The sequence below is a fragment of the Panthera uncia genome (assembly GCF_023721935.1).
Source record: "Panthera uncia isolate 11264 chromosome A1 unlocalized genomic scaffold, Puncia_PCG_1.0 HiC_scaffold_17, whole genome shotgun sequence".
In the NCBI taxonomy this organism is placed as follows: domain Eukaryota; kingdom Metazoa; phylum Chordata; class Mammalia; order Carnivora; family Felidae; genus Panthera; species Panthera uncia.
The window spans coordinates 112,185,424-112,209,536 of NW_026057577.1; the positions used below are offsets into that span (position 1 = coordinate 112,185,424).

General features: G+C 38.5%; 1 protein-coding gene across 1 annotated transcript; it reads right to left on the reverse strand.

The window, feature by feature from the left end:
- Window positions 1–3,221: 3,221 nt before the first annotated feature.
- On the reverse strand, window positions 3,222–12,810 carry LOC125934583 (ovomucoid-like). Its single transcript, XM_049648068.1, has 4 exons — window positions 12,682–12,810; window positions 11,498–11,523; window positions 9,403–9,533; window positions 3,222–3,707 (listed from the first exon to the last, which is right to left on the reverse strand). The coding sequence occupies exons 1-4, from the start codon at window positions 12,725–12,727 to the stop codon at window positions 3,632–3,634; spliced, it is 279 nt and encodes a 92-aa protein (XP_049504025.1). The 5' UTR covers window positions 12,728–12,810; the 3' UTR covers window positions 3,222–3,631.
- Window positions 12,811–24,113: the final 11,303 nt, after the last annotated feature.

Below are 24,113 nucleotides of genomic sequence, written 5' to 3' on the forward strand. Positions count from 1 at the left end.
TCTGGCGTTCTTTTGTTGACCATTAACATGATAGATGGTTCTCCATCCCCTTATTTTCAATCTGAAAGTGTCATTAGGTCTAAAGTGGGTCTCTTGTAAACAGCATATAGATGGATCTTGTTTTCTTATCCATTCTGTTACCCTCTGTCTCTTGATTGGAGCATTGAGTCCATTGACATTTAGAGTGAGAACTAAAAGGTATGAATTTATTGCCATTATCATGCTTGTAGAGTTGGAGTTTCTGGTGGTGTTCTCTGGTCCTTTCTAATGTTTGTTGGGTTTTGGTATTTATTTATTTACATACATATATATGTATATAAATGTATATAAATTTTTTTTCATCTTTTCTCCCCTCAGAGAGTCCCCCTTAAAATTTATTGCAGGGCTGGTTTTAGTGGTCACAAACGCCTTTAATTTTTTTTTGTCTGGGAAACTTTTTCTCTCTCCTTCTATTTTGAATGACAGCCTTGGGGGATAAAGAATTCTTGGCTGCATATTTTTCTTTTTTTTTTTTTTTTTTCAACTTTTTTTTTTTTTTTTTTTTTTTTTTTTTATTTTTGGGACAGAGAGAGACAGAGCATGAACGGGGGAGGAGCATATTTTTCTGATTCAACACATTGAATATATCCTGCCACTCCTTTCTGGCCTGCCAAGTTTCTGGGGATAGGTCTGCTGCAAACCTGATCTGTCTTCCCTTGTAGGTTAGGGACTTTTCTTCCCTTGCTGCTTTCATGATTCTCTCCTTGCCTGAGTATTTTGTGAATTTGACTATGATATGCCTTGTTGATGATTGGTTTTTGTTGAATCTAATGGGGGTCCTCTGTGCTTCCTGGATTTTGATGTCTGTGTCTTTCCTCATGTTAGGAAAGTTTTCTGCTATGATTTGCTCACATAACCCTTCTACCCCTATTTGTCTCTCTTCCTCTTCTGGGACCTCTATGATTCTGATGTTGTTCCTTTTTAACAAGTCACTGATTTCTCTAATTCTTAAATTGTGCTGTTTTACCTTGATTTCCCTCTTTTTTTCTGCTTCATTATTCTTCATAAGTTTGTCCTCTATATCACTGATTCTCTGTTCTGCCTCATCCGTCCTTGCTGCTGTGGCATCCATCCATGATTGCAACTCAGTTATAGCATTTTTTATTTCATCCTGACTAGTTTTTACTTCTTTTATCTCCACAGAAAGGGATTCTAATCTATTTTTGACACCAGCTAGTATTATTATTATTGTGATTCTAAATTCTGGTTCAGACATCTTGCTTGTATCCGTGTTGGTTAAATCCCTGGCTGTCGTTTCTTCGTGCTCTTTCTTCTGGGGTGAATTCCTTTGTTTCGTCATTTTGATGGGATAAAAGGAATTAACGAGGTAGAAAAATTAAAATTAAAAAGTATTAAAATTAAAAAATTAAACACACACACACACAAATCGAATAAATGATACTAGGTCCTAGATGTGTTTTGGTCTGGGTGTTGAAAGTGGTTTGATAGATTAGAGAAAAAAGTTGGGGGGGGGGGGAAGGAAATCATTTGAGAATTTGAAAAAATGAATACACTGAAGTAAACTAAAATGAAATGATGGGAGTAAAATAGAATTTGAAAAAAATTACACAAAAATAAAGAGTATAGTGGAAAAAATTTTAAGAAAAATATTTTTAATAAAAATTAAAAATAAAAATGAATATTTTCTCTTTCTGTATTCAAGAAAAAGAGATGAAACAAAAAACAAATCGTTTGAAAATTTGGAAAAGTGAATACACTGAAGTAGACTACAAATGATGGAAGTAAAATAGAATTTGAAAAAATTTACATAAAAGTAAAAAATATAGAAAAACAATTAAAAATATTTTTAATAAAAATTGAAAAAAAATGAATTTTTTCTCTTTCTGTATTCAAGGAAAAGAAGTGAAAAAAAGAAAGAAAGAAAGAAAGAAAATTGAATAAATGGACCTGCTAACAGATTGAAATAGGACTGAAATTACTTCGTTTTCCCCTAGATGTCAGACTATGAAGCACTTTATAGTCCATAAACTAAGCAGACAGTGATACTTGTTCTTGAAGGGCAAGGTTGGCCCAGTTCGGCCGGGCTTAGTGTAATGGCTCCTTTCACCACTAGATGGCGCTGCTAGCCTACTGGGCTGGAACGTTGTGATGCTCCTAGGTGTGTATGCGCGTGTGCGGGAGCAGTGAAAATGGCCTGCCTCTACTATCGGAACTCTTCTTCCCATCAGCAATCACGCACCCATCCTCTGTCTTCAGCTTTCATCCACTCCCCGCTTTTTCACTGTCCATGACCAAGCCCCAGGCAGTACCTGTCTCCTGAGTTTTGTCTCAGATGCGGGTGTTTTCCCTGGCCCCTAACTTCCGAAGGACTGCGGCTTTGACCCCTTCCGCCCCTCTGCGAGCGGGTCTCACCGAGCGATGGCCGAATGAGCAATGGCTGAATGTTAGCTGCACCCAGGAACGCTTGCTGGACCCTGCTGCTGCCGGTGCCCCGAGACTGCGGCCAGGTGCCTGCCTGGCCCAGAAAAAGTTCACGAGACAGTGTAGCAGCAGCATTTCAGGGATTATGGAAAAATCACAACACACATCTGGCACCAGGCTTCACCCTTAACGACCCTGTACCAGCACCAGCGAATGTGGCCCTTCTCTGGGGTCTGCTGGGACCAGGTGGCTTCAACAGTCTCTACCAAATGTCCTTCCAGCAGTGGAACCGCTTTTTCCCGTGTGGTCCAAGAACCTCCTGGACCCCACTCTGTTCCTGGGGGTTCACCTTTCCCACCAGAGCACCGCCAGGTATGTAGCTGCAGAGTTGCAGCCTTTGCGCTCCCCTTGTTTACAGTCTCAATGGAGTTTAACCCTCTCCTTTCTCCTTTCTCCCTTTTTAGTTTAGTCCCTGGGGCTGTTTCCAATTTTCCACTTTCTCTCCAGCTTCTTTTGGGGAGGGGTGCTTTTCTCATATTCTCCCCCCCACCCCCCGTCTCTGTCCTCTCTCCGCCCGCAAAAGCGGCTCCCTTCCCGCAGCTTCTCGCTCCCCAAGTTCACCTCTCTGTGCCGCGTACCTGCTGAATTCTGTGGTTTCGGTTGTGCAGATTGTTGTGTTAATCCTCCAATCAGTTTTCTAGGTGTGCAGGATGGTTTAGTGTTGCTCTGGCTGTATTTCGTGGGCGCGAGACACACAAAAAACTTTCATGCTGTTCCCCCATCTTGGCTCCACCCCTACATTGTCATATTTTTAAATAATCATTCATTTTCTTGCTCCCTTGCTGGACTGTAAACTGCACGAAGACACGGACCTGTTTTAATTACCACTGAGGTCCCAGAATTTAACCAAATCTCTCACTCTCATAAGTACTTAAATAATATTTATTGAATAAATGAATGAATTGTCCAATTAGCATAACAGACTGTGAGTGGCTCAAAGTCAGGGGTCACTTTCAACTCAGCTCTGTATTTCTAGAAACAAGCACAATTCTGGCACATCTCATTAAATATATCTTGAGTTAAAGAGGGGCTTTCCATAGCATAAGATTTATTGATTTTTTTAAAAATAAAGTGATGTAATGAATTCCACTTTTTGAAAGAAGGACGACGTTTAATTCAAATGGGTTCAGTCCTGAAGAATGAAGGAAAATCAGGTCTTATTCTGAGATTTTTTAGTCGTTCTGCATTTTCCACTGTATTGAATTTTCAAAGTGTGTTTCAAAGCTCTAAGAGAAATTGATATAAACATTTAGAGACTATTTGTATTCAATATAACCTTCTCTTCTAATCTAGCTGTATTTTAGTAAGGATTTTAAGGGAAGGGAGGCCTTGATTTGTAAACCCCTGATTTAAACAGCACACAGCTATAAAGGTATGCTCTACCCTCACGCTTCCTTCACCCTGGTGACTCCTCTACTTTGAAATCATGGGGAAAAATTATTAGAGCTTTTAGCAATTGAGTGAACCTGTATATTAAGAAGTATAGGGAGGGACAAAAATGATTCCCTGAGGTACCCTGAGGAACTTTTTTCACTTTTCTGAACCAGAATTACCATAATCTGCCATGATTATGGGTACCTACTGAGAAAACTCTTTGAGGCTCACTGTGAACGTTCTCTATGAACTGCAAGCAGAAAGGATTTTTATTGTTGGGGGCAAAGGACATAGTGGTCAAGAGCAAGATTAATACAGCAATGTGGAAAACAGAAGATATTTGTCGTCTTCAGCAGAAATACAGTAAGAAACGACAGCAAGCCAATGACGACATTTTGTGCTAAATTATAGTCAGTAGGCTTTTGCTATTGTATTTTTCATGAAAAAGCGGACCATTTTTTAAAAAAAAATTAATAGCTACAGAGGAGCTACTGGGAAATAATAAAAACATTAATCTTTTGCAAATACTTACTAATTCACATTAGGCAACAATTAACTTTGGAGTCTTTTCTTTTTATATGCCAAAAAAGGGAATAATCAATCGCATCCCTTCCTACCACACAGTTTTGGTTTGGGTCTCATAGGTGCCCTGTTTGGGAAAGTACTTTCTAAGCTGTGGCAGGCTTTATATTCTATTTCTGCACCTAGCACAGTATCTTAAACTTACTAGATGCCTACTAAATATTCATGAGACAAATGGATAAATATGAGAAATTGTTCTGAAAAATCCTAAAACTCTACCCAAATAGAGATTCTAATCATGAGATAAGATAATGAGAAGTTTAGGGGCACCTGGATGGCTCAGTCGGTTAAGCGTCTGACTTCGGCTCAGGTCATGATCTTGCAGGAGTCCGAGCCCTGCATCAGGCTCTTTGCTGACAGCCTGGAGCCTGCTCCTGATTCTGTGTCTCCCTATCTCTGTGCTCCTCCCCTGTTCATGTTCTGTCTGTCTGTCTGTCTCTCTCTGTGTCTCTCAAAAATAAATAAACATTAAAAAAAATTTTTTTTAAAGATAATGCGAAGTTTAGCTTGAAGGTTCTGGATGTCAGATTGGTATACTTGTCTCTTGGTTTCTCCCCTAGTGAGCTATGACTTCTTGATGCATCCCTAAATTACCCTCAACCTCAGTTTTATCATCTACAAAATGGTAGTTAACACCAATACCTCCTTCATAGGATCGTTTTGAATATTGAATGAGATAATTACTATGTAGTAGCATGCACAGTGCCTGGCATATAATAGGCACAAAAGTTACATTAGGTTTATTTATAAGTATTCAAAAGATCCCCATCATGTATTCTTTCATATATTTTATATTTTCCTGTATACGTAATAAATATATTTTTCAAAAGTCTGATCATTTTATATCCTTCAAAAGTATGTATCATTTTATATCCTTAGATTTTCCTTTTTTTAGCTCAACGTTATGTCATGCTTATTTTTAGAAAACCAAATACGTAATATCTAGTAAACTTTCTTTTTATCATACATGGCTTAAAAAGGATGAGCCTTTAAACAAAATGTTGAGCCAAAAGTCTTCAGTGTGCTTAAGCAGATCAACCTTCTGACTTCCCCAGGATGCGGAAACAACATACTGGCAGAACCTGAACTAGAACCCGAAGGAGAGAGGGAGGCACACATGCAGATAACATAAAGTTGTGCTCGGTGCCCTCAGCTTATCATGAATGTGTCCTGGCCCCACATTTGGAATGAAAATCTGAGAAGTAAGAAACTTCAGGCTAAAGGAGATAAATGTGACAGCTGGGGACTCAGATAATTCTTACATGTGAACTCTGAAATGACCAGGGAGGGCAAGCTGAATGGATTTCCCACTGGCCTGAGACAAAAAGAAGATTAGCAGTAGGACATAGGCATACCAAACACCAGGAAGATGAATATGGACAAGGGTATTTAAGTGGTGGTACCACAATAGGAAAAGGAGCAGATTTTATCTGAGAAAAATATATTTCCTTCCAGGGCTACTAATGTCTTTGTACTTGTCTAAGAACTACTTAGAAAATGAAAACCTTAGAAAATACTAAATTTCTTTCCAGCAAAGTCAAAGGGCATTGGAGCATTGATATTTGTAGAACTCCTATAAACAATGACACAACTGCTTCCGTGACTTGTTTCCTAAGAAATATTGACTACAGATGTACTACAGATTATTGAAGCCAATCATCAATTATTAGAATATCTAATTTTTCCCTAGCATGTTACTCTTTTTTTTTTTTTTTAATTTTTTTTTAACGTTTATTTGTTTTTGAGACAGAGAGAGACAGAGCATGAACAGGGGAGGGTCAGAGAGAGGGAGACACAGAATCTGAAACAGGCTCCAGACTCTGAGCTGTCAGCACAGAGCCCGACGCGGGGCTCGAACTCACGGACCACGAGATCATGACCTGAACTGAAGTCGGCCGCCCAACCAACTGAGCCACCCAGGCGCCCCTCATGTTACTCTTAAAACTATTACGCTAAACTGATCCGTACATTATTCTTTGAGAACACCTTTATAACTTTCTAAGGATAGGGCCCAGAATAGCCAAGACGATTAGTAATAGAACAAAGTTGAAGAATATATCCTTCCTAGTTTCAAAGCTGATGGCAAACTTCAGTAGTCAAGACAGTATCGTATCAATATATGGATAGGTATACAAACCTGGAATAGAATTTAGAGTCCAGAAATAAACCCTTATATTTGTGATCAATTGATTTCAACAAGGGTGCTAAGACAATTTAGTGGGGAAAGAACAGTCTTCAACGAATAGTGCTGGGACAATTGGATATCTATGTATGAAACAATGAAGTTAGATATCCTACCTCATACCATGTACAAAAATTAACTCAAAATGGGTCAAAGACATAAGTATATAAAAAATAAGTATAAGCCTCTTACAAGAAAACAGAGGAGTAAATCTCTGGGACCTTGGGTTAAAGCACTGGTTTCTTAGATATGACAATGAAAGCATAGCAACAATAAATTAAACATCATCAAATGAAAATATTTTGTGCTTCAGAGGACATCATTAATAGAGTGAAAAGACAACCCACAGAATGGGAGAAAATACTGCAAATAAATATCTGATAAGGAACGTGTATCCAGAATATATGAAGAACTCTTACAACTCAACCATAAAAAGGTGAATAATATTATTGAGAGGTGAGGAAAGGATTTGAATAGGCATTGAGCAAATGGTTAATTAGTCCATGAGATGATATTAAACATCATTTGTCGCTAGAGAAATGCAAATCACAGCCACAAGACACCACTTCACACCCATTAGGATGGTTATCATAAAAAAGATGAAGAATAACAAGGGTTGGTGAGAATGTGGAGAAATTGAGGCCTCATGCATGGCTTGTGGGATTGTAAACTGTCGCAGCTGCTTTGGAAAACAGTTAGGCAATGCATCAAACTGTTAAACATAGAGTTAGTATATGACCCAGAAATTCCGCTCCTAGATATACGTCTAAGAGAAATGAAAACATATGTCCACACAAAACCCTGTACATGAATGTTCAGAGCAACATTATTCACAATAGCCCAAAATGTAAACAACCCAATGCCCAATAAAAACGGTGTGGTATAGCCATACAATAGACTATTACTTCACCATAAAAAGACATGAAGAAGTGGTATATTCTACAACATGGATGCACTTTGATAACCTTATGCTGAATGACAGAAGCCAGAAACAAAAAGCCACGTATTGTATGATCGCATTCATACTAATTGTTCAGAATAAGCAAACCCAACAAGACGAAAGTAGACCAGTGATTGCCAGGTACTGGCGGGATGGTGGAAGGGAGACAGACTTTCGATGAAATTTATTCTGAAATTAGATAGTGGTGCAAATATGCTAACGACCACTGGATTGTACACTTTAAAACAGTGCATTTATGAATTTATGATTCACTCTGTTTTTAAATTAAAATCCTGAAAATAAATTCTTAGCAATAAAGAAGTTATTTTTCACTTCCCCGAAACCTTGGGATCCTAGGGAAGAGGGTAAACAGTAAGTTTGAAGGAAGGATGGAAGTGGAGAGCTACTAATAAATTTGGGAGAAGGGGTAGTCTGTACAATTTCGTTTTCTTCTAAGGGATCTCAGCATGGGCCATGAGCTTATCGCGACCACTACAGAGGAAGTCTATTTGATGCGGTTTTGAGGTTGTCTGGGAGGTACTGTTGCACTAGTTGAGGATGACGATCGTACAGGTTATATTTCTGAGGGAAAGAAAAAGTTGGTAAATATGGATGGAGAACTAAGGGGCTAGATAGGAAAGCCTGCTGATGGTGAGGTGACTGGTTATTTTGATTTGTCTGAGACCGTTCTCTTTTGGCACCCAAAGTCTCACCCCCCAGGAAAACCCTCAGTCTCAGGCAAACCAGGTTGGTAAGTCATCTAGTTGGAAGCAACACAACAAGGACACTGGTGATGTATGACAAGCATTATGCTAAGCTCCTTTTAGGCCTTAGCTTTTTCAGTTCTCACCGTCAACTTCTCGGGTAATTGCTTAGGTTAAGTTACCTGTCCTAGGTCGTATTGCCCTCTGACTTCATGGAGCTCATGTTTGTTGATAGGCCAAAACCAAAGGAACAGAAACATAAAAATAAAATATCTGGTAAGAATTATGAAGGAAACAGAAGCATACTAACATGAAAAATACCAGAAGTAAATCTACTTTAGACAGGATGGCCAGGGGAGGTATCTGTAATGGAGAAATATTTAGACTGAAGCCGAAACAATGAGACACAACCAGTCCTGTGAAAAGCATGCACTCTTCTTGCAGGAGAGGATGGTTTTTGCCCAAAGGTCCTGAAGCAGCAGAGAGCTTCGTATGTTTGAAAGTATCAGGAAAGAAGCGTCAGTGTTGTCACAGCGTATTTAGCAATTAAAGCAGGAAATATTATCTCAGATTTGTAGCTGAGAACTTGAGTTATGGAGGGGTTACAAGACTTCCCAGGATCACTTAGCCCTGCAGGGGCAGGACTCAACCCAAGGTCTTCTGACTGAGTACTGAGACTTATTGCCATAGTCTTATCTTGAAAAGGGTGATTTTTCTCACAGCTTTGATTTTCAAACATTTTAGGAACAGAAACTTTTTTCACATATAATCTCACTCTGAAACCTAATGTTCAGAACAGGGAGAGGGGGACTTCTCTGCTGGAGTTGGAGGTAGGACTCAGAATCTCAGTTGCTCAGTACCTGTTACCCCCATCCCCCTGAGGTTCAGCCAGCTGGAGTGAAACTCCAAGGACACTTTTAGTTTCCAGAATCACATCTTGAGGGTTTCGCACACACATTCCAAAATGTGTAGAAGGGTTGCTTTTTTTTTTTCTTTTAATTTTAATTCCAGTGTAGTTAACATACAGAGTTAGTTTCAGGTGTAAAGTATAGTGATTCAAAATTTCCATATATTACCGGTCAGCTACATGTTAAGTTCTCAAAACAGGTTTCTGTTTTGGGTTTGGTGTTTTCACTTACATGTTAGCGAAGCAGTACACGCAGGAATTAGAATACGTAACATTATTAGAAGCGCATAGTGGGCTGACTCTTATGGAGCATATAGATTTTTGTTGTATGGTCTTCTTTTGATAGTAACCGCATGGAATGTCCTAAAACAAAACTCCACAGGTCAAACTCTGTCCTGTAATGATCTCTTAATGGCTTCTAATATAAGTGCTTGGGAGTTTTATTTTGTGCAGACAGGAGATAATGATAAAATATGTCTTCTTTCACACTTTAAACATCAGAACTTCCTTATTTTAAATTCAGCAGCTGGAGCCTTTGGGGTTTCCACTTAAAAGGCAGCTGAGGCCATATAGCCCTGACCTTTGGCTGTGTAATATGTATCTGGTAGAAGGGAGAGAGAACATTCTGGGAAGTGACAAAAAAATGACTACAACCACTGTTGAAGCGCTTCTGGAATCATGTTAGTTCATCAAAACCCCCTTTAACTGTGGTTCTTAGATTGGAATACCCTGCATGGTCCTACTCTGGTATTCACTATAGACCAGTCCTCTGGGGATTAGGAGGCTGGAATAGTGAGACAAGATTTCTTCAATATCTCCCCATTTTATTTTTCTACCTTCATAGTCCCAGAGTTGGAATAAGCTGGATCCAGAGGAAGTTGAGTGACAGAGTAAATTGTCTACAGGGGGGCCTGGAAAGTTCATAAGCACCATGTAATGAGCAGATAAAGGAATGGGCTGCCACAATTTCCTACTCCATTGACTCAGATCACATAATATTTAGATATCCGTAGATCAAGGTGCTACCATATCTACAAAACTTCAGTGGCTCTCATTGCCTACAGCAATGTTTGCCAACTTCAGTCCCTTGGGTCATGATTCCTTCCAAATTCCTGTGCCATTTTTTCTTTAAAAGTATTTTTTACTGAATGGGTTTCCTTTTTAAACTTGACTACTCACCCTAGAAATGTCCTAAACGTTAATATCCAGGATATCTTGGATTTGAAGTTGTAATTATATTTTTTTCTAACACACATCAAAGAACAGTTATAATGATTACAACCAAAATATTCACTGTTAAATTAGCTAAAATGATCACTAATATTATTAGAGGGTACTCAAGTCACTTTTTGAGAAATACTGTTTATGTCTGTCATCTCCTTTTTTAATGAGTAAGGCTACATGATTTGTTTGGGGAGGCTTTACCAAAAAAAGTTTTTCTTTGGTGTACTCTTAAGAGATGAAAATGATTTCTAAAATTGAATATGAGTATGAAAAGAAGGATAATTTAATTAGAATTATATACACAAAGACAAAATTGGAATAGCTTGGAGCCCAAAATAATTTAAGTCACCTAGAACCTAAGGTGAGAAAAGGGAATTCTCCTTTCAGGGAGAAATGCTGCATTAAAGAAGGTATTCTAAGTCATGCAAAAAGGTTTATCTCCCATCAGTACTAGAAGTCACCGTTCTAAGGAGAGAGATGTCTCAATCAGGTTTGTATTTTAGAAGGCCCATATTTAACAGTGTGGGAAAGATTAGTATAGGGATTGACAAACTTTTCCTATGAAGAGCTAGGTAGCAAGTATTTTATAATTTTTAAGCCATATGGTCTCTGTTGCAACTACTCAACTCACGTAGCCTAAAAGCAGCCAGAGCCAATGCATAAACTAATGAGCATGGCTGCGTTCCAGTAAAACTCTTTTTCTCAAAATAAAGTGGCCATCTTTTGCCAACTCCTGGATCAGACTCAGTACAGAAAGACAATTAGGTGGCCACTGTAATAATATAGGCAAGAAGTGAGGAGAACTTAAATGCAAGCAACAGCAATGAATTTAGAAGGAGGGAAAAACCCCAGAAATTAGGAGATTTAATTGCTGGTGGTATATAAGGAAATAGAGGTGCAGTAAAGACAGGGATGAGTCCTGGTTTACCCTAGGATCTCTTTTGACAGAGTTGGGTAGATTGAACTATATGCATTGCCATCACATATATCAGAAATGATCAAATATTAGCAATTTCATGTGGTTTAATATGGTTCAACCTAATAGAAATACTAGAAGCCTAAGACTGTAAAAATCATTCTCATGTAGGAAGTAGAAAACTTACCTTGTGTGGCCCGTTACCAAAAATATCTGAAACAAAAATGTTTAGGAAAAAGGATCAAGTAAAAAATATAGTATTTAGATGTGAACAGTTAATTAACCCGTTAAGGAATCCCATCTAAATTAATAACCATGAAAGTCATAGAAAAATATGTGGCTCCTTCAAGTAAGATTTGCCTAGCCGTGCCTGGTTCCCAAAGCACTCTGCAAGCACACTTACTGTCCCACCTGAGAATTCAACCATAACCCATTCCTAGGTTTAATGTTGGCTTTAGTCAGGAGAGATTCATCCTCTGGGACTCAGCATATCATCCACAGTTGGGCTGCTCAGACATTGTGTAGACCCATTTTAGAGAAAGCCTAGTTCTTGATAGACTGGCTACCTGCTGACAGTAATCTTAGATACCTGCATTCTTTTTTGACTATTGCCTGTCTTAAATATCTTCTTTTTAAACTCAATGTGCTTATAAGGAAGGCTCTTGCTGTGTTTGGGATCTCTGTGTCAACAACTGCTTACCCAAATGGTTCCTATAACCTTCATACTTTATATTCTACTTAACAGCCTTGACTTCTTTCAGCTGCTATAGCTGAGTGTCCTCCTTGCCTACCCTTCTACTTCACCAGATCAAATCTCCGCTGGCAGATTTAATTTCGCCTCATGAGTTTCCTTTCCAATTTTGCTGGAGTTAATTTGAAGAGCTAAGCCCTCTCTTGAGATTTGATAACATCAGGCTGTGCTCTAATAGTAAGCCATGTTAGAAACTGATACTGCTTTGTGTAGAAGGTATTTGAATATGCACACGCACGCACACACACACATGCACACACACACAAACACACTCAATGCCAGTGTGTGGGAGTATAGTGGGAAAGCATTACGAAGAGAAGAGAAATGAAATTGACTATCAACTCAACAGACCAAATTATTTGTCCAATAGTGATTACACCTCTCATAAATCATTCTTTAAGCTATCTCAAGTCTGAGCCTGTCTATGGCAGAGTTTTTGGAATATTGAAAAATGGATTCACCACTGATACTCATTCTAGCTGAGGTAATAAATTCATCTCTGAGAGAAATTTCAAGTTTCAAAAATCCATACATCTAGAAAACAGTTATTATTGGCTTGTTACTTTCCTTGGAAGATCAGATGTTTACTCCCTCCCCAAAGTTCTTTGACAAATCCTTACATGAGAAATAACTGGTAGCCAAAATAGCCACAAAGAAAGTTTTCATCTTCTCCCAAAAGGAACAACGTGATTCATCTAGTGGCGTTCCCTCTGTCAAGAACTTCCTAGCAAATCCTCAAAGGCTCAATTCTCTTTTTGAACTGAGAGTTCTACCCCCTTCTGAGAACCTGAGAGCGCATTATGAAGTCACTTTGCAAATGATCTATTTACATGTGACACCAAGGGCAAAGTCACCAGGTCACCAAAGACCAAGAACACTTTGCAGGCCAAAATATTTCATTTCTAAGAGGCTGTACAGCTATGGCATGACAGCATGATTTACCACTGATTTGTTTGATTGATAAATTATTATTCAGTTCCATAGAAGTGTGTTATACTTATTAACTAGCAAGAAGAAACAAATGTGAAAAAGATGAACTTAGAGTGAGTAATTCTGGGAAAAATTTTTTTTGAAATGTACGTCTGTCTCCCCTTCCTCCCAAAAATTCTGATTCAGTGGATCCAGAGTGTGACTCAGACGTATCACACACACACACGCACACACACACACTTAAATTGCATGACAGAGTCTGATTCACCTCTTCAGTTGAGAACTGATGGATTAGAATAGAACAATAATGGCAATTTTTCTGTCTTAGTAGAACAATCTCTTTATCCTTTTTTGAAAATTTATTTATTTAAATTCAAGTTAGTTAACATACTGTGTAGTATTGGTTTCGGGAGTAGAACCCAGTGATTCATTACTTACAGATAACACCCAGTGCTCCTCCTAATAAGTATCCTTCATCCCATCACCCATTTAGCCAATCCCCCCACACCTCCCCTTTAGCAACCCTCAATTTGTTCTCTGTATTTAAGAGTCTCTTATGGTTTGCCTCCCTCTGTTTTTATTTTTCCTTCCCTTTCCCTGTGTTCATCTGTTGTGGTTATCCTTTTTTATTGCCATATCCATTCCTACATCCCTGGTCATGGCACCTACTATCATATTTAACACAAAGCATGTTAACGAAATAATCGGGATTATACATGGAGACTCAAGTCTATCATGTGATTTCAATTATAATACTTGGATTGCATAACAAGGTAGGGACCCAGAGATCATGAAAAATCAAGAATTCCATATTGAACATTGTGTTATGACCAGGTGAAATGGGGCTTAGTTCATACTGTTACTAAAATAAAGACATGAGGCTTACCTCTTAAGGAAGGGCGTGTTATTCTAAAAGTATGATAAGTTCTCTGATTTCCCAGGGACACCAAGTTCTCTTAAGCACTTGTGCTTTGAATAATAAAGATGGACTATTTTAGAACAGATAATTCTTTCTACATTGTGACAAAGATTCTTTGCTTGACTAAACTTTATTAAGACTCCTTAACTTTCTCCCAAGGCCATGTGTGCAGTTCCTTGTCAAACTTAGTTTCTGCAAGAATCCTGCTCAGTTTAACCACAATTGTATTATACAAATACAATTATTTATAAACTAATTAACTAGAAAACAAAATTGTAAAATATTTGCCAGGACTTTTAAAAAAGATTTTATTTTAAAATTGTAAGATATTGAGGGACACCTGGGTGATTCAGTCAGTTGAGCATTCAACTCTTGATTTTGGCTCAGGTCATGAACCCAGGGTCTTGGGATCAAGCCCCATGTCAGGCTCCTCATGGAGCATGGAGCCTGCTTGGGATTCTGTCTCTTCCTCTACCTCTCTCCCCCACTTGCTCTCTCTGTCTCTCTCTCCAGAATAAAAAAATAATAATAATAAACAAAATAAAATTGTAAGATATTTAAAGTGTACATTGTGATGGTTTGATGTACCTGTACATTGTGAAAGGATTTTCCCCATCTAGTTAATTAACACATCCATCATATATTTATCTTTGGTGTGTGTGTGTGAGAGAGAGAACATTTAAGTTCTACTCTCTTAGCAAATTTCAATTATACAATACACTGTTTTCAACTATAGTCATCATGTTTTACATTAGAACCTCAGAACTTACCTTAGAGTCTCAACATCTTTTAGCTGAAATTTTGTTAGTATTATCGGCGGAATTTAAATCTGGGAAAACTGACTTCAGAGCTCACCAACCTAACCACTGTATTATTTAGCATTTTGGCTCACATAAAGGGTTCATTGAGGACAAGAATGATCTTACTTATCATTGCATCCTGGGCCCCTAACCCAGTGCCCAGCACCTGATGCCTCAACAAGTGCTGGCTGAGAGATTGTGAGCAAACAATTTTCTGAACATTCAAGGTGTCAGTGGGAAAGGCTGCCTTTTAATCGTCTGACTTTCTCATCTTCAGGGCCATCCAGTCAGAAGCAAGAGTTGAATGACAATCTCTCAGGGATATGGAATAACATTCCTCTCTGAACAGAAAGTTGAACGATAAGACTTGTCTTTTTCAGGAGCTGAGATTCTGTGACTCTGTGATTTCCCAATAGCCCTAAAAATGTGTTGTCCCAGTGTCTTTCAGGAGAAAAATATATCCACCCATCTGTTAGGTGACCATCTCAGAATCCTCTGGGCAGAAGATAGTCATGGGACTGCGGTTGCCTGGGGCAAGGGAGAGAACGTGGGAGAAACGGATATCCGGTGTAAAGGCAAGGACAAAGGAAAAGAAGAGGCAAGTGCTGTGCTCGTGGGGCTGAAGTGACCAAGGACAGTGGGATGGAAGGAAGACAGATGGTCTAGTAGGGCTAGCCAGGCCTCCTATACTTGCATTGTATTCAATCAAGAGAATTCATCTTGATTACTAAATTGTCTCAGCGATTCGAGATGGTAAAAGCATGCTAGAAATATTTGCTGAGCTGTGAGAAGGCTTCATTTAGGAAAAGAAAGTTTAGGCTGCTTAGGCTGCTAGTATGGATTTTAAAATATTTAAGCCCAGAAGAGCTTATTTAAACTCACGGCGTGACAAATGTTATGTTCTTGATATAATAATTGATGACAAGGACTTTCAGTGTTTTATAGGGGCAAGAGGAGTCAGGATTACCAAAATACTGCCCGTGTTCCTATAGCTCCCGGTGGTTTTCCAAGCATATTCTAATAATAAAGATGATGATGTTGATGATGGTAACAATAATAATAATAACAGCAGCCACAATAACATATAATTTAAAATTGTTAACATCGTTACATGTTCTGGGTACTTCCCTTCCCTTCCATGTGCTCTCTGTTAATCCTTAAAGTTTTTATTTAAATTCCAGTTAGCTAACATATAGCGTAGTATTAGTTGCAATATAGCATAGTATCAGGTGTGCAATATAGTTATTCAACCCACTTACATACAACACCCTGTGCTCATCACAAGTGCCCTCTTTAATCCCTGTCACCTATTTAACCCACCCCCCACCTACCTTCCCTCTGGCTACCATAAATTTGTTCTCTACAGTTAACAGTCTGTTTCTTGGTTTGCCTCTCTCTCTTCTTCTTCCCTTTACTTGTTTGTTTTGTTTCTTAAATTCCACATATGAGTGAAATCATATGGTATTTGTCTTTCTCTGACTTATTTCACTTAGCATAATACTCTCTAGCTCCAACTATGTCATTGCAAAAGACATATTTCATTCTTTTTAATGGACAAATTATATATATATATATATATATATATATATATATATATATATAATGATTTATATACACACCCACATCTTTTTTATCCACTCATCAGTCAATGGACACTTGGGCTGTTTCCATAATTTAGCTATTATAGATAATGCTTCTATAAACATCAGGGTGTATGTATCTCTTTGAATTAGTATTTTTGTAATCTTTGGGCTAAATACCTAGGAGTGCAATTGCTGGATCGTAGGTTAGTTCACTCCTACCAACAGTGCAAGAGGTTTCCCCTTTCTCCACATCCTCGCCAGTATCTGCTGTTTCTTGTGTTGTTGATTTTAGCCATTCTGATAGGTATGAGGTAATAGCTGATTGTAGTCACTTTGAGAAGTAAGTATTACTGGTTCCATCTTTCAATATATGCAAGAAGGGCTCCTTTGCCCTGGACCTCCAAGTTTTAGGGGGCTTCCCTCTGGATCTTCTCCAGCCATGCCTCTCCTCACAAGGCTAAGAGCTTGTAGGTCAAAGACATCTGCCCTGCAAACGCTTGTAATCCCCTTCTAGACTATACCTTGGATCCCTGAACTCCTAAACTTTCTTTACAAACAGACTTGATCCTGCTTATAGGGCCCATGTAAATTTCTTCTTTAGGTCCATCCTCCCTAGTATGCACAGCCTTCACCCCAAGATGTGACCTAGGGGTAACTGCCAGAGTTCAGGTAAAGATTGAACATGCAGGCTTTGGTGTGCAGGGCCATGTGCAGAAGCCTCTTCAAAACTGAGGTGGGAGAAGAGGAGACCTATTATAGGCCAAGAGAGGGACCAATGCCCTTCTCTCATGCCGCTACATTCCAGCGAGGAGCTGAGAATTTTAAATTTCAGCCTAGACTTTCACATTGCAGTGAAATTATATTTGCCAAGGGAGGAGGATAGAATTTTATTTAAATGTATGTTAGCTGTAAATTTTAAATATCTGAGCTAAGTAAATTGTAGACATATAGTACATGGACTTCCATCTTAATTCTTGCCCTGAGCCCCCAAGTATTATACCTGGGCCTGGCTATTACTACCATTTAAAAAATATGGTAGTCATTCTGAGATAACAAGTGGCTGGTTTATGATCAGAAGCTGAAGTGGATTTGAGGCCAGCACTCTTTGACGTGAGTGCCAGTGCCCATCTCACCACACTGCGTTTCCTATCACATATGTCCTAACAGGACCCTCCCTTCAACTCAGTGAAGTGTGGTTACTTCTATTCCCATTTGTGCAAGTTGGTGAGGACTTCTGACTCATAAAGCTGAAGTGAGTGGCCCAAAGGTCATAGTACAGTCAGTCCTTAATCCGTCTTTTGGCTCTCAGTCCAAGGGTAATGTGTTTTGATGCCTATGTCATGTACTCCACTGTCTCTCACTATTTGCTCAGAAAATCCTATTTGTTTCACAAGACAGGTTCACCTATTCCTCTCACACTCTTCTGTCATCCCTTTTGTGTCATGTCAGCCTACATACATCCTAGGAAGGCAAAATAGCCATAGTTGAGATTTTTGGAACTCCTGACTAATTGCCAGAAATCCTCTGAGATCCCTTAATGTGGTTTACCTTTTAACTCTTGCAATCTTTTCAGGAACATGCTATTAACATTTCCTTTAAAAAAAGGAAACCCAAGGGGCGCCTGGGTGGCGCAGTCGGTTAAGCGTCCGACTTCAGCCAGGTCACGATCTCGCGGTCTGTGAGTTCGAGCCCCGCGTCAGGCTCTGGGCTGATGGCTCAGAGCCTGGAGCCTGTTTCCGATTCTGTGTCTCCCTCTCTCTCTGCCCCTCCCCCGTTCATGCTCTGTCTCTCTCTGTCCCAAAAATAAATAAATAAATAAAAAAAACGTGGGAAAAAAAAAAAAGGAAACCCAAACAGAGAAACGTTAAGTACGTTTTCCAAACTCATAGCTAGTAATTGATGAGCATATTACTAGAACCCTAGTCTGTGACTTCAAAGTACGCATTCTTCACTTCTATGCTAATTTATTCTTCTCTTTTTCTTACAAGGCACATCCTCAAAGAGAATTTAGAGTGTCATTTGCATTGCCTGCCCATTAGCTGAAAATTTTTATTACCATGTATGAGAATTCTCTAAAGACTATTAATAATTTTCACACTGAATCAAAATGAAAAGGTTAGATCATATTCTTCATTCCCTGATGAATAAGTGAAGACATATGACATTTTATAATACTACTAGCTAAACGCCCTGGAATTCTTACTATGTATAAAGGCCTGTGTGTAGCCCTTTGCAAAAACTATGGCCCTTAAGAACATAGTCATTCAATGAGGTAGGTATAATAATTGTCCTCATCGTATAAATGAGTAAACAGGTCCAAAAAATTGAAGTGATATGTCTTAGTCACATAGCAACAAAGGTGGGAACTAACAGAATTCTCTCCGACTGTGAAGCCAGTGCACTTGGACATGATGCTCCATTTACTCCATTTAATACTGGTTTGAATCTAAAATTCTTTAAATCTTAGACACTTAATTTGGTAAATACTCAGGTACATAAAAAAAAAAACAAAAACGGTGTGGCATATCAGATTTATCCCTGGTGACTCTAGATAGGTGATTCTAAATCATATCTTTAACACATTAAAAGATGTATAGTAGAGCTTTTAATTTTGTCATAAAAATTCATCCCAATTTTGAAATTACATAAAAGTAGTAATTCTACATCCCATGTTGTGAAATGACCATTTTCTTTGATCAAAACCAGTTTTGGTCAGGGAGAAATCTGATTTTTGCTTTGGTTCTTCATCTGTGCCAGCTGACATGGGGTTCCCATCAGTGCTTTGAGTTGAACTAATGATCAGTTTAGACTCACTCAACAAGAAAGGTGATGCTCTACCTGCTCTTCTGGAGTAAGAATAGAGTACAATAAAAAGGACCTGAGACTAGGAAGGGGATCATAATAATGAGAATTTATTTATTAAATGTCACCAGGCCATATTCAGCACTCCATATATATGGAATGGGCAAATAAATGATATATTTTTACGTTCTTTAAATCTTATGTCAGTCATAAATGACAAGCTGAGTCAGTGCTGATTTCTACCCAGCAAAGTAAGAATATTCTATTGACTCAAATAGGTCGAGAATTGACTCTTTTTTGACAAGAGCGGTTTTGCATCAAAGCAGAAGGTACATGGTGATCACTTGTCAGAGATCTCACAGGAAGCTTTCTTATAGTTGTGTTAGGTGAGCTTTATGGCCACTCCAATTCTGAGATTATGTGAATCAATGATTTCTCGATGAAGAGTAAAAAATGCATTAAAACAAAAACAGACTTGTTTAAGATGAAAAATTCTCAGAATTTCCTGGGGCACAGTTTCCAGGTTCATAAAGGGCTATTGTTCTCATGCTGCTGAAAGCAGTAAGGTGGGAGTCGAGAAGTGACCTGCTATTACCAGCTTAGCCCATTTGAGACTTGCATCATATCGTTAGATGTGTCATCTCTGTTAAATGTTACTTCCCAGAACAGTGCCCTAGAACAGGCTTAAAACATTCAATGAATCATGCGAAAAGTTTCCTTGTGAAAGGATTACTAATAAAACCTAAGTTAATGCTAATTTACATGTGGGTGGTTCATCAACAATTCCTAGTGCTTTCACATGTATTATTTGATTCACATATATGTCTGAGATGGATATTTCCATCTTCTTTATTTCATAGAGGAGGGTAGTAGGTCTTAGCAAAGGTAGTAACTTGTCCAAGATCTCAGAACTAGTAAATGTTTAAAATAAGTCTTAAAGAAAGGTTCCTGGGATCAGGACTCATTTTTGCAAAAAATGCATTTTCATGTGAGTCTGATGCAGTGATCAGTATGGCTATCAGCACCAACTGTCTTAGCCCTTTACCCAGGGTTCTCATCAACTGAAAGCTTGCCAGATCTGGTTCCAGACTGAGCAGAAGAATCCATTCACTGATCTTGGTTGGCAAGGCTTATGCAAAAACCCGCACTCTGCAGTGATGTATGGCTTTCTTGGGAGCCCCAAATTTTATGGTACAAGGAGAGCTAATGGGAGAGTTAGCTGAATGTCTATTGGGAATATACCTGTTCTCTGTTGGAAGCTTCTTATTCAAGTTTCCTAAGGAGAAGATCCCCAGCATCCTCACACTGAAAATGAGGATCCATGAGGATATCTTAAGAATCCATTTGTGCAGAAGCTGGGCTGTCTCTGATGCTTTAGCCACGATTGCTTTGTCTCCAAACATAGTTTAGAGGCCAAGTAGAGCTATCTGGATCAAGAACTAGAGACCTCCATTGCAGTCAGTATCAGGGGCCTACTTAGCTAGTGATGCCATCAACTTCACACCATTGTCCAAGGGAAGGGCAGCATTTGCACTTCTTATTATGCCAAATATTAGGAAGTAAACTACGAGTTTTCAACCAACCATTCTTTATTTATGCTGTTTGCTAACTGCTTCAAGGACTCTCGACTATGCGAAATGACAACTTCAAAGAACCATTCTATGGTAACAAGATCACTGGCAGCTCCTCTTGCCTTTGGAGTTCATGAGCTAGCAGGCATTCTCTACAACACCAATGGACATAGTACCCTTGGCCCGGAAAGAGGTGCAGCAGAGAACTGACATTTATCTTCCTGTAAATGAATAAAAACAGCCAGAATCTATTCCAGATGGACTGGTCTGGGGACAGGGATTATGATATTGCCCAGGGATTTGAACTCTAGGGTCAAACAGAGCTCTTATCAATCATAACTCTGCCATTTCCTACTAGTGTTGGACCACATATCTGTCTTCATTAAACTTTATTTTTCTTAAGTGGGAAAAAAGCGGATTCATTCATTAACTTATTACTTTTTTTTCCCTGTAATACTCTAGAAATAAATTAGGTGCTAGATTTACCATGGTAAATACTATAAACACCTCATTTATATTCACATAAATTTATTACTAGGGTTGTTTTGTGAATAAAACCGGATCATGATGTAAAACAGTTAGTATAGGGCATGGTCCAAGGTTTTATTAGTAAACTCAGAAGGTATAAAGAACTATCTTAAAAATACTGAAAGGGTTCTTAATTACACTTTTTCTCTGTGGCTCCTAGGGATATATTTAGGACAAATGAGGGGGTAAATAGGATGGGAGTAAATCTGAGCTTGATAAAAATAAGAGGTTTTAATAAAGTTCCGCATTAGTGATGGCCTTCTCACTCAATAGGTCCAAGAAGCATGAATACCCATTAGGTATCCTGCAGAGGCAATTCCTCTATTGAGCGTAAGGATTATAGCCATAACTGTCTTATATTTTTTAACTATAATAATAATTCTTACTGAGTTCATTATGTGTTATGATTATGTACCATACCGTGAACATTGAAAGCATATATTATCCATGAATTCATTGAATCCCTACAAAAATTTGAAGTGGGTAAGCAGAATCCTAATGTAACTAATGAGGAAGGGAAGATAAGCCAGAGAAATTCAAAACTTGCCCAAGTTCAAACAGGTATCTGGTGAAGGAGCCAGAAAATCTTGCTGTAGCCCCAAATAAGAAATAAAAGAGAAATGTCTCTGAATTGAAGAGGGAGTAGAGGGTTCTCACTTGTTGTGCCTGCTTTCGTGCTGTTCAGGCAACCCGGAGAACTTCCCAGAGTTCCTTAGAATAACATTTAAAGACCATTTAAATGCTACTACCTACTTCAGATGAGACTTTTAAGAAAAAATAAGAATTATTTAGTAATAAAAACCATACATGGTTACAACAACAGCTTCGTGTTCTGAAGTAATTATGAAAGTAGATTATGATTTTTATTAAAGTTTTTATATAACAAAATTGGCAATGCTGTTAGTCTTCCAACAGTGACTTTCTGTTTAAAGGTTGCTGTGTAGGGGCACCTGGGTGGCTCAGTCAGTTGAGCATCCGACTTCGGCTCAGGTCATGATCTTGCGGTCTGTGGGTTCGAGCCCCACATTGGGCTCTGTGCTGACAGCTCAGAGCCTGGAGCCTGCTTCTGATTCTGTGTCTCCCTCTCTCTCTGCCCCTCTCCCGCTCATGCTCTGTCTCTGTCTCTCTCTCTCTCTGTGTCAAAAATAAATAAACATTAAAAAAAATTTTTTTTAAAAAGGTTGCTGTGTATGCTGGTTACTTCAAGAGATTACGGAGGAAAGAAAAAAAGAAAAAAATACATATTCTTATGGCATAATGGAGCAAAATGGAACACAAGATTATATTTATGACATTATTGCCAACATGTGAAACTGCATCAATGTGTATGGGTAATGGATAAACTAACGAGAAGTTTCCTGAAAATTGTGGGTGACAGTTTTTGTTTTGGATTTCTATGGTGATTCTTATTTTATTTTGCAATAAATAATTATTAAAAAGCAATGTAATTGGCCTGTGATGTCCAGAAATCTCTGAATCACTCATTCAATATGTGACACTTTTAACCAATGGTTTCTGTCACAAGATGCCCTTGATTCTGTGCTTTGTTCTTCATGGGAACTTTCAATGACAAAGTGGAAATGCTCAGGACAATTGAGTAAATGCCCTCCAGCCGGCATCCCTTTCTCTATGATTTGGGCCTGTATATGGGCTAGTTTCCTGGTCAGTTTAGGACTATTTTAGGAGAAGAGTAAGTCTCCATCCTTGAGGAAAATGTGTCAAAGTGACCTATAGATATTGGAGAAGGAAGAGAATGCCCTAGAGGCAAACTTATTGCATTAATGCTTTTCACTTAGCAAATCTCAAATTCATGGCCAGTTTATACCTGAGAACAACTACTACTTCTCTCCTTATCCACCTTCTTATTTTTTCTCTATTTTGTATATCATACATACAAAAGAGTATATATAATACACATGTACAAGTTAAATAATAATAGCAACACAAATGCTCATATGTCTATCAGATAGTTTAAGAAATAGCACAAGCTCTGTCTTTGAAACCTTTTATGTGCCTCTTCCCTAACTCCCATTTTTTTGCTGCAGCTTAGGCTGCCTGGTCCCACCTACTGCACCCCCTTTTTCCTCTCCTCCTGCAAAGACCCTCATGCAACCACAGACTAGGCACATTTCTTCAGCCGTGGAGGAATTACATTTGTTCTTCCATTCTCTGCCCTTTGCTACATAACACTGTTTTCTTCTGTTATTTTCAGGCAATCCAGAATTTAGTGTGGGACTCTTAGTGCCATTAGGATGTTGAATACATGGTCTTGAATATATTCAACCTGTTTGTTTTTATTTTTTTCTCTCACAGTTTAAAAGTTACATATACATATCAGGCCGCCCACTATATGTCAAGCAATGGAGAAACAAAGAAACAGATATCAATATTGTTCTTTTGAAAGAATGGAATCTTGCCATTTGCAACGACATGGATGGAGGTAAGGAGTATAATGCTAGGTGAAATGAGTCAGTGAGAGAAAGACAAATACCGTGTGATTTCGCTCATATGTGGAATTTAAGAAACAGAACAAACAAGCAAAGGTAAAGAGAGAGAGAAAGGGAGAGAAACCAAGAACCAGACTCTTAACAATAGAGAACAAACTGGCGGTTGCCAGAAGGGAGGTGGGTGGGGTTTTGGGTGAAATAGGTGAAGGGGATTAAAAGGGCCCTTATCACGATGACCACGGAATGATGTGTAGTATTGTTGAATCACTATATTGTACACCTGAAACTAATATAACACTGTATGCTAACTCTACTGGAATTAAAATAAAATAAAAAAAATTGAAAAAACCCAGATATCCATTTTAGACACAAGGATCACCAGGACCCAATTCTTTGCTCTCAGGGGGCTCCAAACCAGAAGACATATATTTTTTTCTTTTTTTCCCTCCTTTCTTTTCTTTTCTTTTCTTTT

Excerpts from the sequence above, each read along its gene's own strand:
- LOC125934583 (XM_049648068.1), bottom strand. The coding sequence starts at position 12,727 with ATGAAAACTTTCTTTGTGGCTATTTTGGCTACCAGTTATTTCTCAT. Across the intron at positions 11,524-12,681 it reads GGCTACCAGTTATTTCTCAT|ATATTTTTGGTAACGGGCCA; the intron begins GTAAGGATTTGT and ends TTTTTGTTTCAG. Across the intron at positions 9,534-11,497 it reads TTGGTAACGGGCCACACAAG|GACATTCCATGCGGTTACTA; the intron begins GTAAGTTTTCTA and ends GTTTTGTTTTAG.